Source organism: Anoplopoma fimbria, chromosome 8 (genome assembly GCF_027596085.1).
Source record: "Anoplopoma fimbria isolate UVic2021 breed Golden Eagle Sablefish chromosome 8, Afim_UVic_2022, whole genome shotgun sequence".
NCBI classification, from domain to species: domain Eukaryota; kingdom Metazoa; phylum Chordata; class Actinopteri; order Perciformes; family Anoplopomatidae; genus Anoplopoma; species Anoplopoma fimbria.
The window spans coordinates 12,584,259-12,598,958 of record NC_072456.1 but is presented as its reverse complement, the minus strand read 5'-3'; the positions used below and the strand labels follow the sequence as shown (position 1 = coordinate 12,598,958).

General features: G+C 40.2%; 1 protein-coding gene across 2 annotated transcripts in view; it reads left to right on the top strand.

Moving 5' to 3' along the window:
- Nucleotides 1-14,700, top strand: part of adamts10 (ADAM metallopeptidase with thrombospondin type 1 motif, 10) — a 41,737-nt gene that overhangs the window by 11,221 nt on the left and 15,816 nt on the right. For both annotated transcript variants that reach the window (XM_054602392.1, XM_054602391.1), the window contains exons 5-16: nt 2,224-2,392; nt 2,801-3,003; nt 4,153-4,236; nt 6,638-6,783; nt 7,994-8,037; nt 8,584-8,689; nt 10,671-10,817; nt 11,066-11,207; nt 12,408-12,515; nt 12,655-12,800; nt 14,031-14,094; nt 14,204-14,306. In XM_054602392.1, coding sequence (XP_054458367.1) covers nt 2,224-2,392; nt 2,801-3,003; nt 4,153-4,236; nt 6,638-6,783; nt 7,994-8,037; nt 8,584-8,689; nt 10,671-10,817; nt 11,066-11,207; nt 12,408-12,515; nt 12,655-12,800; nt 14,031-14,094; nt 14,204-14,306 — 1,462 coding nt within the window. The remainder of the gene's footprint in view (nt 1-2,223; nt 2,393-2,800; nt 3,004-4,152; nt 4,237-6,637; nt 6,784-7,993; nt 8,038-8,583; nt 8,690-10,670; nt 10,818-11,065; nt 11,208-12,407; nt 12,516-12,654; nt 12,801-14,030; nt 14,095-14,203; nt 14,307-14,700) is intronic.

The window sequence follows — 14,700 nt, the reverse complement described above, 5'->3', positions numbered from 1 at the left end:
CTCTGCAAACCTTGCCAACCACTATGTTAAGGGGCCATGATTGTCGGTTTGAGAGAGTTACCTGCAGCAGCCCTCCTATTCAGACGTGGGAAGGGTGTAGGGCTGCTGTTAGACAGTTCAGCATCTTCAGCACTTTGTTTGAAGTGTAACCCTGTCTACCTCTAACCCACAATGCATCATGTTCTGGCATGCTCCCTTGGGGCTGTTTAAAGGCAGACAAGGAAATGTTTGAGATTATTAACTGATGTTGTGGTCAACAAAGCAGGTTATGGGAAGCAGTTCTTTCAGAAAAAAATATCTGAACTGTTGACCTTTTTAATCTTCTGTATATTTAAACTGTTTTCCAAGGTGGTCAAAGCATCAATTGCTTTGCATTTATTTCCCACTCTCATGAAGTAATCAGCTTGTTAATGCCCCAAACTAAGAGATCAAAGTTAGTCGTCCCCCCCCTCTCTGTGAATCACTGGACCGGATCACTTAATTGTGATGCATCATTTTGTTAGCTGAAATAATTTTCCTGCATTCACAGCACAGTGTATCAGTGTATCCTCTCACTACAAACAGCGGGCTCCACAAAAACAGTTGTATACACAGCTGAGGATTAGATGTGTTCACGAAGCGTTAATAAGCAGCACACGTAATTACTGTTGGTCAGACCAGCATGAGCACATTCACCAGTGAGCGGGCGGTGTGTCCAGGGGAGCATCACTAACTATATTATGAGATTAAAGGCACTTTGAAAGCCGCCGCAGTGATTCGAGGGGAGACACTGGCTTTGACTGGGCCAACACATTTGAACCCATTTCAAAGGAAGTGTTAGTGTATCGCTCTCTGTCTCACTCTCATTTTTCTCGCTCTCATTCACTCTTTCATGCTCTCACGTGTGTTTGTGTGTGTGTATGTCGGTGTGTGTGTGTGTGTGTTTTTTGTTCTGTGGGGTCCTGATCCTCCTCTCAGATGGGTCCCACAGAGGACCCTGTGAGCGGGACAGTGTTTGTAGTGGGACAGTCTGAACACAAAGTGATGTGATCATAATGCTAGGCTTATATACCTCTAATAAAAAAACTCTAGTTATAAAAGGCGTGTCATATTGTCTCTGAACTGTTGTTGAATAGTCTGAGATGAACGCATTTACCTAATAATGACATGTGGCATGTTATTGTTCCTTTATGTCCATGTTTATATCAAAGAGAGAGGGATTTTTAGTTGCTAAAATTGTAATCATCAAAAGTTACCTAAGAAATGAAACAAATGCTACTGTAAATGGGAGAAAATGTTGTATAAATATAATATACTGGTTATTTGATAAAAATAGAAATTAATAAAGATTATATTCATATGATTATATTCATACAATATTGCTTTTTACATTTTTTTTTTAAATCTTACTATGTAATAGTGTAATACTTGACAAGGCTTTTCATTCAATCACATCTTTTTTGTTATTGCTGTCATTAGTTATTATCGTATATTTTTGTCACACAGACAAAATAGACTAAATTTGACTTACTAATTCACTTCTTAAATCATTCAAATGAATTCTAAATACTCTACATATATTGTGTCTTTACCTGTTGGTAATTTCCCCATCATCTCCATTGGTATTTGCGTGTGTCATTTCTTTATTAACTTTATTTGATTGTTATTGTGACCAAAAATCTAAAGTCAGTGACTCTTACTACTGTGGAACAAAAGCTTTTGCCAAGATGCTCACTATGGAGTCAAGATTTTCCTTGTCAGCTGTAAACTGTTGTATCTTTTTCCAAATATGAAGCTTCCTGGTCAATACTGACGAGGGCTTCCTCTCAAACAAACTAGGTAGAGAGTTATCATATATGAAGGGCAAAAACTGCAACAACACTAAACATTGAGCTTAAAATCTGCTGCATTTAAAGCTCATAGGTTGTTAGGAAGTCTCGTTCTTTAAACCAGTTTTCTGACCCATTAGCACCAGATCCCTCAGAGGACCTCTGATTCACTCTGTTCACCTCAACTTACCCTGACTGCTTTGTTGCTCATCCCTCTTTGCCAATATCAAGAGTACAAGTAATTCAGTTTAGTCGTATCATTAATGGAACATTTGGAATAATCTACATTTGTGGCTGTGCTATTTCATTTATTTACATAACAAAGTTATTTGTAGTGTGACGTTTGTGATATTTGTACCATGAAAGCAATGATTCCTGTTATTCTACTCTATTCTACGTTTCTGTTTCTCTGCAGCAGGGGGTGATTGTTGCAGGGGGAGAGGAGTACCTGATTGAACCCCTTGTCTCACCAGATAACCAGACCAGAACGGAGAGGGGGGAGAGAGCTGAGGGGCGCCCCCATGTGGTTTACAAGCGTTCATCGCTCCGCCATCAGTACAAGGGCCAATCCTGTGGAGTAATTGGTGAGAGTAGAGATATTCTGGTCATTTTAGTAGCAACAGTTTGGTCCAGACTGGACGTATAAACGACCCTAGGTTTATTTGCATAGCAGCAGACAGCGGAGGACTGTGGTTGTGTCCATGTTCCAAGTTGTGATTGGGTGTGACTGAGTCTGTGCTGCAGGGCGTTGCTGAAAGAGCAAAAGTATGTTCATAAAAAACATATTTTGACAAATGAAAGAAAATAAATCCAACTTTGTAATGATGAGCTTTTGTCCTGCTCTTCATCAATGGAACGTTTATTCATGCATTACTCTGGTTTGTAAATTAAAGAAGAGCTGATAATTAATGTCTTGGCCAGTTAAGTACTTCTGGGCTTTTTTGGGGTTTCTTCTAACTATATGCCATCAAAACCTGTGTGATCTTCCTCAGATGAGAAGCCAATGAAAGGTGCGTCATGGTGGCAGAGAACTCTGAAGACGCCTCCCCATCATGTTGGTCGCGGCCAGCTGCCTCTCAAGCGCTCCGTTAGCCGGGAGCGCTACGTGGAGACGCTGGTGGTGGCCGACAAGATGATGGTGGGTTACCATGGTCGCAGAGACATCGAGCAGTACATCCTGGCTGTCATGAATATTGTAAGTTTCACAACAAAAGATATACCTGCACACTGTCTTAGAAAAAAGACACTTTTTCCAGTGTCTTTGTAGTTATTCTTGAGGAATAAAAAAACTAATTATGAAAAGCTTCATGCCAAAGTGATGTTGTGTTTTTGTATAGATTGTCTAAGGTTTCAGCAGCAATCCATGGTCAACTATGGTTTGGTTTCTAAAAACATCTACATAAACAGGTTTAGTGCTTCTCTAATGCCAAGGATTGGTGTTAGAAACAAACTTGTTTAGCATTTATAAGTCAAAAAAACTAATTAAGTAAAAATTAATTGGTTTTAAGTTTATTTTATGACATGACACATGTTCACAGACAGAGAGAAAAGCAAATGTGTAGAACTTTTTGTATTTCTCCCAGCAGAAGCCCCATGTTTTAGTCAGACGGGCTTAGGTTGTATGTCATCATCTGCACTGTTTCTTGTCACTGGGGATCTTTTCACACTCAGTTTATCACTTTAAACCCATACACACATGTGTTAGGAATGTATTTAATGAAGGGTTGGTTACCTGCTATTGCAACATAGCAGGTTGCAATCCAGACTGTTACTGAAACAAGCAGCATCTCTTTAGTGGTGTGGAACAAAGTGGGCCAGATTACACCAGACTCCAGTAAAAAGTGTCTGAGTGCAGCTTTAGTGCTAGTAGTGGTTTGACTCAGGTTGTTTTTTTTTACTGTTGGTGCTTTAGCTCCCTTATAACCATCGGCACCTGTGGTGCACGTACTTTACGGCTCTTTTAAGGTCCTCAGACCAATCTGTCTCGTAGATAAGTGGTTATGTTTGGGTACTCCCCGGAATCGATCATGGTAGGGCTGCAAGAAAGGGATTGCTTCACTACTCAGAAGTTGTCATTATTAACAGATAATGCATTAGGCCAAAAGAGAATCAGAGAACAAACATGCTGAATCAGCTCCTTTTTTTTTTTTGTAGTTGTAGTTTTTCATACATTTTCAAGACTGACATTTAATTTGCAGGGTCTTTTCTAGGCCGTTACACATTAATTCATGATGGTTCTCTCTGGTGTCTATTTTCTAATGTTGTCTGAGCTCTAGTGTTATGTGCTCAACTGGTGTATCAGCTGTTTTTAAGACTGGTCTTTTCTTGTTTCCCTGGAGGTCAGGTTGCCAAACTGTTCCAGGATTCTAGCCTGGGGAATGCAGTCAACATTGTAGTGACACGGCTCATCCTGCTCATGGAAGACCAGGTGAATAGACTTTGTCAACTACTGTTATAAGTTGTTCCACCGTCTGTGTATGTGATTGTCCTCATTACCTCTCTGCACAAAACACTCCCCTGACCAGCATCTATGAGCTCCTTATTGTATCAAATTATTGGCTTAGGTGTCTTTTCCTTTACCATCCCAGTGGACCCTTGGGTGTGTAAGTGGTTCTTGTGAAATGTGGCTTTGAAGAAAGAGACAACAGGCTGCAAGGAAGTGAAGAAGAGGGAGATGTGTGAGGAAAGGCGGAAAAGTCAGGATATGTGGAGGGTTTTGTACCTGTTCTACAGAGCAGCTTTGTGACAGTCCTGCTGATTAATCTGGTGAACAGTGACCTCTCTCACCATTGCCATGACTCACATCCAGGGGGTAAAAAGGTTGATTTAGACACTTTTGTGTGGACTAAAATTTCTCCGCAACGTTTGGATGTATTGCCATAGAAGTTTGTATGGACAGTCATGGTCACCAGACTCTGAAACCTGTTGACTTTGATTTTCTCACTACTTCTTTAGTGCCACCATGAGATTGACTTGGTACAGATATTCATGGTGTCCACAGGATGATTTGTAACAACTTGGGTGGTGAATTTTCATGTTGGATGACCATCCAACAAACTTTAATTTGTCCAATACTTTGATTTACGGCTAAATGCCTGCAAAAAAAGATGTTTACATCAGCTTAAGCTTTACTTTGTGCTTGATGCTACATAGCATGCTAACACGCTCTAATAGGGTGAACAAACATTAGGGCCTACTAAGCATCACCATTTTAGTATTGTAATTGAAAGCATGTTAGCATGCTCAAGTTAGTATTTAACTCAAAGCATTGCTGTGCACAGCCTTACAGAGTAGTTGGCATTTCTGTAGACTTGTGCTATAAGTAAGTGAGCAGAGGTTAGAAAGGGAGCAGAATTAGAACCCACACCTGACCACAAGACAGAGGTTGAGCTCATAAAAAGTGCACGACCTTACCAGCAACGCACCGGACATGACTGGGACATCTGGCTACCTAGTAACTGACCTTATTAGCCCGCCATTAACAGCATGTGGTGAGACGGATGAATCTGACTGAATTAAAGGGGTATTACAGTGTGGCTTTGGGGTTTCCTCCATTGCTGTCTTATTAGGGCACATTTATGACTCATACTGTTCAGACTGCCTCAAAATTAGCCCCATAATATACAGCTCGGATGTGTTCGACATCTGACAGAGTAAAGAAGTAAATGTTAGGATCATTAGCGGTGGGAAGTATTATTGTTGTTATTCATTCTCCATGGGCCGTTGAGGTTGAGGTCGGGACAGGATCGAGAGGACTCTCGGCGAGCGGTTCTGCTGCTGGTTTCCAGGTCTGAAAACGGCAAGCTGCCCCTGGAAAATAAAATCAGGCCAGCAGTGGGCCCAGAAATGAGGGACTGTGGGATGAGACAATTACTAGTTATGTCACCACATGCATTCTTGGGTTACGAGTTCTCGCCAGCTGTGTCCAGCAGAGAACTCCCTCCTCTACTTCTCCTCTCTCATTCTCTTTGCAATATCATAATACTATAAAGCGCCTTCACTCTAATCCTGCCTGCACAGTTGCTTTTCTATTATACAGAGGGAGGTTTCTTAAGCTTTTTAAGTCTGTAATCCAAATTTTTGAAATGTCTTCTCACCATGCATGACATGCAGTGTCTAATGAAGTTTCTATCCAGTTATTTTCAATTAAGTGTTAAATCGTAAACAGACTTGCATTTGTATAGCAACTTCTTGTTGTCTCACCACTCAAAGGGCTTTAAACTACATGTCAGCATTCACTCATCCATACACTGATGGCAGAGGCTAACATGCTGTGTGCAACCTGCCCATCAGGAGTCTAATTCACATTCACACCCATACACACGCATATGGAACTGTTTTAGGACCAATTTAGGGTTACGTTTCTTTCCCAAGGACAAATTGACATTGGTTGGAGGAGGCGGTGATCAAACCGACAATCTCCCGATTGGATCACAACCCGCTCCAACTCCGAGCCACAGCCTTGTTCATTTATGTATTGAGGAAATTCTCCTACTTCTTACGCTGACCAAATCATTATTTGAAACATATAATGTAACAAAGCTGAAAAGAAGACTTTTTTTCTTAGCTTCTGTAAGGTTAACATTTTTGAGATACCTGGGTTTCACAGGACAATAAGACAGAAACACTTCAACACAGAAATATTTGGGCTAGGTCGTTAGAGTTTTTGTTGACGCTGGAATAACCTTATATCATTGAATTAAGTATGTTTACAATAAATAAAATTGCTGGAGTTGTAACCTCAATTTTTGTTGTGTTTTAAGATTTAAATACATTTATTTTCCTAATTTGCTTTTGACTCTGTATTGCCTCTCTTGTCTCTCTTCCAGCCAACACTAGAGATCAACCACCATGCAGGGAAGTCTTTAGACAGCTTCTGTAAGTGGCAGAAAAACATCCAGCACCGGAGCAGCTACGGTAACGCCATACCAGACAACGGGATCGCTCACCATGACACTGCCGTCCTTATCACCAGGTCAGAAATACAAACCGGCATACCTTTCCCACAGGAGGAAGAAATGAAGATCTGTATCTCTGTTCTGGAGATTTCCTTATATATAAATATAGGTAATTTAGAATGAAGATGTTGTTAGTGTGACTAAAACAAAAAGTTTGGTGTCGCAAAGTGTGGGTGCAAGGTAAATAGCTGTGCTGTGTTTACATGTATGTACCACCCTAACCACCCTCCTACTGCAACTTCTTGTAAATAAAAAAAAAATGTTTAGTCTGTTTCCCTGTTCATGAAAGGGTTAAACAGTGTTTCCTCTTAGCTGAATTCTTACATTCCCAGCCTCTATCCTCATAGGTTTTCACTTAGCCAAGTCCGAAAGAGTTGGGCTGTATCTTGTCCTGTCTGACGTGACGATAGCTGAGGCAGCTCTGCCCAGCTCAGCATCTAGCATCTGGAGAGAAAACGTAAGAGAGAGAGATATGAGGAGGGAGTGAGAAACAATGACAGATTCATGTTAATTTGAAGAATCAGAAACAGCCCAGAGAAAATGGAGAGGACAAGAAAGAGGGAAGAAATGAAAGAAAAGCTGCTTTGAATCTGACAGCGCTGCTCACTCTCAATTTTCTTGTCGTTTCTCTAACTACGCTCTCTGTTACTGATGCTGCTGGTGGAAAACAGAGAGAACAGTGGTAGATGCATTTTAAGCAGATAAAACACACTGATGCTATTGACTGAGGAATGTGCAACAGCAAACAACACAACCCTGGTTTGGTCAGAGTCATCTGAGTGCAATGGGGCCGGGCAGAGTTGCAACAAATTCCTTCCTTCCAAACAGAATGTGAACTAAGCTTATGTAAGAGTACAGTTAGATGAATGTCTAGTAGTTTGGTTTGTGGCTTTGTGAGAACACTTGGGTTTTACGACAGGATTTATCAAGCAGAGGATGGAAACTGTCCAGACAGATGACACTACAGTGACCGTCCATGATTTCCTGCTATTGTTCTTTTAAAACTATATCTGTCTGATATCACTGCTGTCCAGTGTCTGACCGTAGCGTCTGTGTGTGAGTGTCTGTCACCATCTGTGAATTTACTGCATGTCCATGTCAAGCATGTTTGTACCTGTTAGTTTATGTAAGTGTAATTACATCTATTGGTGGTGCTGCTTATCTGTTTTTGTGTGAGCATATGATTATTAGTTTAACAGCCAGGTCAATTGTCCTTCCTGTCTGCAGATACGACATCTGCATCCAGAAGAACAAGCCCTGTGAAACCCTAGGTACACACACACACACACACGCACACATACACATATTTGTACTTTACATACATTATTCTATACATACACTATACTTACATACACTATACTTACTGTACTTACTGCTGACATAAAGCAAAGCCTCACCCATAAGCCTGAACGTAACCCTCACATATAAACGCCTAACCTCAACCCATCCATACTCTTTTTGTAACCCTTAAACCAAGTCTGAACCCTCAAAATTTGAAGGTTAAGCCCAAAGTGAGGACCGGCTAGAACATTTCAAGATCTGAAATCAAATAGGTCCACACAGCTGATACAGATACAAATCAGGCATGGCTTATAGGAGGTTCTGTAAATTTCTTATAGTACTGATGCCTTTACAGTCAGAGGAGATATATTCGTGTGTGTGTGTGTGTGTGTGTTGTGTGTGTGTGTGTGTGTGTGTGTGTGTGTGTGTGTGTGTGTGTGTGTGTGTGTGTGTGTGTGTGTGTGTGTGTGTGTGTGTGTGTGTGTGTGTGTGTGTGTGTGTGTGTGTGTGTGTGTGTGTGTGTGTGTGTGTGTCAGGTCTGGCTCCTGTAGGAGGGATGTGTGAGCCAGAGAGGAGCTGCAGCATCAATGAGGACATCGGCCTGGGAACAGCCTTCACTATTGCCCACGAGATAGGACACACGTGAGTGAAACACACACGCAATGAACTTGGCATTTTCTGAAAGTTTTTTCTTGTTTTTTTATGAAACACACATCTATTCAGTGTCATCCATATATCTTTTAATGGACAGCCTAATTTCTGATTCTCAATAAATGCCTGTTGAGTGATATAAAGTACAAATAGTTTGTAACATTATTTAACCAGGCGGAGAGTAACAAATGTATCGATCATGTGATACTTGTCCGTCTGAAAGAGGTATTAATCCTGTTAAACAGTATAAAAAAGGGATAACATGTTAGAAACAGAAAATGAGTAACCTCTCTTGATTTACTGCTATTCCAAAATGGTTTCCACAAGTTTGCATGCAGGGATCATGCACATTAAGATATGACCCAACTAAGACTGAGATGTTATTAATCCTGTGTTCTGCTGTCAATGCCCCCTAGATAAAATACTGAAACCCTACCAGATCTATGGTTGTTGTTCTTAAGCTGACGTTGAAACACAAAATGTGTCTTTTCTTGTGTTCTGGTGTGGGATGATCCCTCTCCCTCTGCAGATTACACCTCCAGATCACCCGAGAGAGAGAGTCTATGTTATCTCTAATGAGTAATTTCAATCCGTTGAGAATGTGTTTGTAGCTGTATATTCTCTTTGAGTCACACTATTTATATTTGGAATTAGTTACATGTGGGGTTGGTGCGCCACCTGGAGATGCTTCTGTTTCTTTTAAATCTGGATCGCCTCTAGATGACTTGCCATTTAGTCTGCCTGTATGCGTTAGCTGAATGCAGTAAAATCAAGAGAGGTTACTCGTTTTCTTTTTCCTGAGAAAAACATTGGGGTTGGTTTATTTTTGTGGAGTGTCCTGTAAAGGAGTGTCCCATTGCATTATGTCTGCACACAGCCGCGAGAAGTATTAAGGCAGATGGTGGATCATTCGGGGTCCTGCCTTTAATGATTAACACAGGTAGCTTTTGAGTACTCAGACCACAAGGCTTACTAGCCAACATGACTGGACATACAGTAGTGTGCTGATGTATACAATCTGTTTCCTCCGACCTCAACACAATAAGCGTTTGTTTTTAATTGTTTTATAAATTGTTTTGACATCACAGTGCAGCATTAGATTAAATGCAGGCCTCTTTGTGGTAGTGGGTAACCACATGAAAAGACAAAACTGATCAGGACCGAAATGACTCAACTGAGGGATGAACATTTCAGAACATTTATATTTCAGGCTCAAACACAGCTATTGTGAGTTATCACCGTCTGTCATGAATTAAAAAGCATTAAATGGACCACTTACATCGTGTTACTTAATACACTTGGGTAAACTATTATGATAGATTGTCATTTTTATATAATTTTACCATGTCATGTTGAAAATGGTACATTTTGAATAGCTTCTTAAAAATAATGTTTTTTTTAATCAAATATCTCAAACATTTACTGGTTCTCAAATATGAGGATTTTAGGTTTTTCATTGCTGTAAATGACAGTAATTTAAATATCTTTGGGATTCGGACTGTTGGTTAAATGCAGTTAAACAAACATTTTGAATAAGTTACGATGGGACTGCTGTTTTTCAATATTTTATAGACAAAACAATGAATGCCTTAATTAAGAAATAATCGCTGTTCTATGATGATAATTACTAAACATGATCATAGATTTTTGATGGATGAAATTGAACATTTGTTAGAGTTGTGGTCTTTACTTTTTCACATTTTGGCAATCTGCCACTTAAATGTCAATAATCATATTCATGATTCAGATATCCGTCCTGTGGTTTGATGTTAATTCGAGTCATTTTGTCAGACAGGACTGACTGGCACCCAATTTATGACCAACCAACCAAACTGCCATAACATGTCTGTTCCTTAGATCCCACTCAATTATCCGCAGTGATCTTTTTTCCACTGTCCGTGTCCCTGCTGCCACAACTATTACCGGTCCACGCGGTCTCAAAGTGCTGTCACTGTATCATCACGGGCTTTAGGTTTGGGATGAACCATGACGGTATGGGGAACGCTTGCGGGCCACGCAGCCAGGAGACTGCCAAGCTGATGGCTGACCACATCACCATGAAGACAAACCCATTCATCTGGTCCGCGTGTAGCCGGGATTACATCACCAGCTTCCTGGAGTGAGTCAGCCTATCAGATATCTTCAACACCACAAATAATTTGGTAATAAGGGGTTTGAGAAAGAAAAATTCCCTTTGATGTCAGAGTAACATTTTTGGATCTTCACAGTAGGAAAATCCACCTCAATTTAATTATCTGTACCTTGTTCAGTGTTTCAATAAAACTGAATTACCTTGATATGAACCATCGCCAGTTATTGTGTATTTTAATCTCACTCCTTTTTCTCTTTTGTTTTGTTGTGCTTCAGCTCAGGTATGGGCTCCTGTCTGAACAACGTCCCCCCTAAGCAGGAGTTTGTGTACCCCACCACAGCACCGGGTCAGGCCTACGATGCAGACGAACAATGCCGCTTCCAGTACGGCGTCAGATCTCGACAATGTAAATATGCGGTGAGTGCTCTGTCTATATTTTCCTACTTCCTACTCAGTCTTCTTTCAGATTACTTTTCCTCATGTAAGCGACAGCAGAGCTAAAGGCTAACTTCATCAAACATGCTCAAAATGACAACATTTTGGAAGTTTAGCAGGTATATAGAGGCAAATAGGACATTAGTTTATAGAGATATTTCAGTCTGGACCAAAGTGGTGGCCGACAAACCAAACGACAGCGTGGCATTGCCATACATAGAGTAATATTACTCACAATTAACTAATACACACGGGGATACCAAGATACACTAAGAAACAGAAAGGCAAAATTTCTTATGGTAGACAAAATTATATTGTCTCGTGTTATATTATCATATCATTACATCATCTAACCCAAATGTCTGGTTGGAGATCTTCTGTTTTCTCTTTCTCCCAAGTCCTTCAAACAAGTTGTCTACCAGAGAAGACTGACTCCAGTTTAAAGCCCGAGACTGTCTCAACCCCCCAGCAATTACAATTCTCACCTTTGCATTTTATTTTAAACAAAATAAATTATAAACCGTAGTAGTAATGTTTTTTTTTATATCCAGGTCATAGAACATCTTGAAGTCCTAGGCCATTGCAACAAGAGCAAAGATTTTAAGAAAGGTCATCACTTGTCCAAGAGACTTTGTCAATTGTGCCATAGATCCGAATGGATGAAGCCTCTTTGATGTGGTAGAAAACACTGAAATAATAAGCACATTTCCCTTGGGAATTTAGTACTTCCAGTTTTTTATTTTGTATTATGATGGAACCAGGCTAACTGAATTCTTCTCTTTCAGCTGACTGAATCTCAATTAAAACTATTAACCTCATGGCTCACTCCTTATTTTATTTCTCTTTTAGGTCAGCCTCCTTGACAACGTGAAACGTCTTGCAATACCTTGGCTGAATAGCATCCAGTTTATTGCGTGGTCAGCTTTTTTTTTGGTCCAGGTTCAGAGCGAATAGACATCTGGAACAGCATACAGTTTTATAGACTCATTACATAGATACCATGTGGTCAGAGCATATGAACATAATAAAACATAATCCCATGTATTATAGGCATCGCTGTAGCAGAAAGGAAGGTGAACAAGAGTGTGTCTGCTCTTGTGTATTTATAATGAGCTTATATTAACAACACTCTGACAGCTTGTTTCTGTTTTATGTTTTTATTCACCTTCCACACACACACAGGAAGTCTGCAGTGAACTTTGGTGCATGAGTAAGAGCAACCGTTGCATCACCAGCAGCATTCCCGCTGCAGAGGGAACCATCTGTCAGACCAACACCATAGAGAAAGGGGTGAATACTAAAATTAACTTTTTTCTTATATTATTATTTTTAGAGTTATGGCAGAATGGGCTTACTAACTTATAGAATAATACAGTCACTGTTCTACACATGTTCTATCCGGACATAAATATGTGTGTTTGTTCTGCAGTGGTGCTACAAGAGGGTGTGTGTGGCTTACGGGACACGTCCAGAGGGCGTGGACGGGGGCTGGGGTCTGTGGTCACCCTGGGAGGAGTGCAGCAGGACCTGTGGAGGGGGAGTCTCCTCGTCTATCAGACACTGTGACAGCCCTAGGTATGGGTTAACTGAGACCAGTCTGAAAGGCATCACTCCTGTGCTGGCTGATTTCATTCTATTTAGCTGCCTAGAATATATTGTAGTTGTGGCATTGTGCCAAACACCATACTTTACTGGATAGGTAATTACTTTTTTCAATGACGCTCTTATGTTCAAAGAAGGAGTTATTGGTCCTTCTGTCCATGCTGGCTGATACATTAGTAGAGCGACTAAACTGCAAGAGATGGGGAAAAATGATAATAAAGTTCAGCTGTACATGCAACTTACACAAAGAAAGGACACATCCTTTATGAGACCACAAGGAGGAAAAGATCGAGTTGTTGAAGCCTAATATAAGCGTTAGCTAAATTTAAGAATACATTTTTACACAGAACAAGTGTGATGTCTGCTTAAAAAGGTCAGAATGGGAACACAAGCTTCTATTTTTGTTATGTAAACGTATAGAAAAAAACTGGCAAGCTATGAATTATTGAGGTATTGATGCAGTGGGGCACTGTGATGGGACTAGATTTCTATCTAGAAATAGAAACATGTTCTACGTTGCATAAAGAAGAATGATCCTAAGCAGTTCAAAATAATGAGGTACAGTATAAGGAAGAAAAAAAGCAGTTGTGTCAGTCAGTACCCCAGGTTTGAGATTTAGAATTACTATCAACAAAGCTGAAATTTGACGTGTGCATCATGAGAAAATTACTCATCAGTTTTATATATCTGATGAAACTGTAACAACATGCAAACTCATAAAAGCACAAGGGCTGTGACGCTGTTTCTAATGTTCATGAAATAATTCTGTCTGAATCATCACCAAACAAACCAGCAGACTCGCCTTTTGAATCACAGTCAACAGATACCTCATCTTGAATTGATTAAACAGAGCATGAATTGACCTAAATCTGAGGCCAACGGTGTTCTTTTGTATCTTTATTTTGTTTGGCTCCAGTCTGTTTAAATTTGTTGAAAGTTCAGCAGAGGCAGCCTTTTGACGGGGCCTGGCTCTGGCTTCTTCTCAGTTTTCTTATTTTATATTTTTTTATGTAGAGGTGTTGTTGTGATAGTCTGTGATAAAGCAATAAAAAGAGACAGACAGTGAGATTGGAAACACACGTGAAGGCAGACAAAGCAGAGATCAGGAGCCAGTGTTGTGTGGTGATGTGATGGAGGTTAGATATTTTCAAATCGTTGTCAGATGTGACTGAATGGCCCGATTCTCTTTGTGTTCGGTTGTAGGCCAACTATTGGTGGAAAGTATTGTCTGGGGGAGAGAAAGCGCTTCAGGTCCTGCAATATCGATGTGAGTATTGCTGTTCTTCATCGTCAACATACAGTAAAATCATTTATATTATAGCATTCTCTGCTTGCATGTTTTTATATATTCATATGTGGATGACTATGTGTTGCAGGAGTGCCCTGCAGGCTCTCGGGATTTCAGGGTGATTCAATGCTCTGATTTCGACAGCGTTCCTTTCCGGGGAAAGTTTTACACCTGGAAGCCATACAGAGGGGGTGAGTGAGCAACCGATCTCTGTGTGTTTGTGTTTGTGTTTGTGTTTGTGTTTGTGTTTGTGTGTGTGTGTGTGTGTGTGTGTGTGTGTGCAGATTTCCTATTTGCCCTTTGCATCCCCCTCAGCCTAATGGAGTTTTTAAGCATCTTTCAGTTCATTGTCTTTTATATCCAGCAACATAACAGTTTCAGTTGAACACTTTTTCTTGCAGCAGACAGATATTTTCAGCAAAAAAGCTAAACCAAATGCTACCTGACATTTTCCCTCAGAAGTCTGATTAGATTTACATTTAAATGCATAACTAATATTAACCCATGATGATAAATCACTGTCAAAGGGGAATTTTGTCTTGTATTTCACTTTTGTTAATCATGTACACATTATTATTAGTTCTT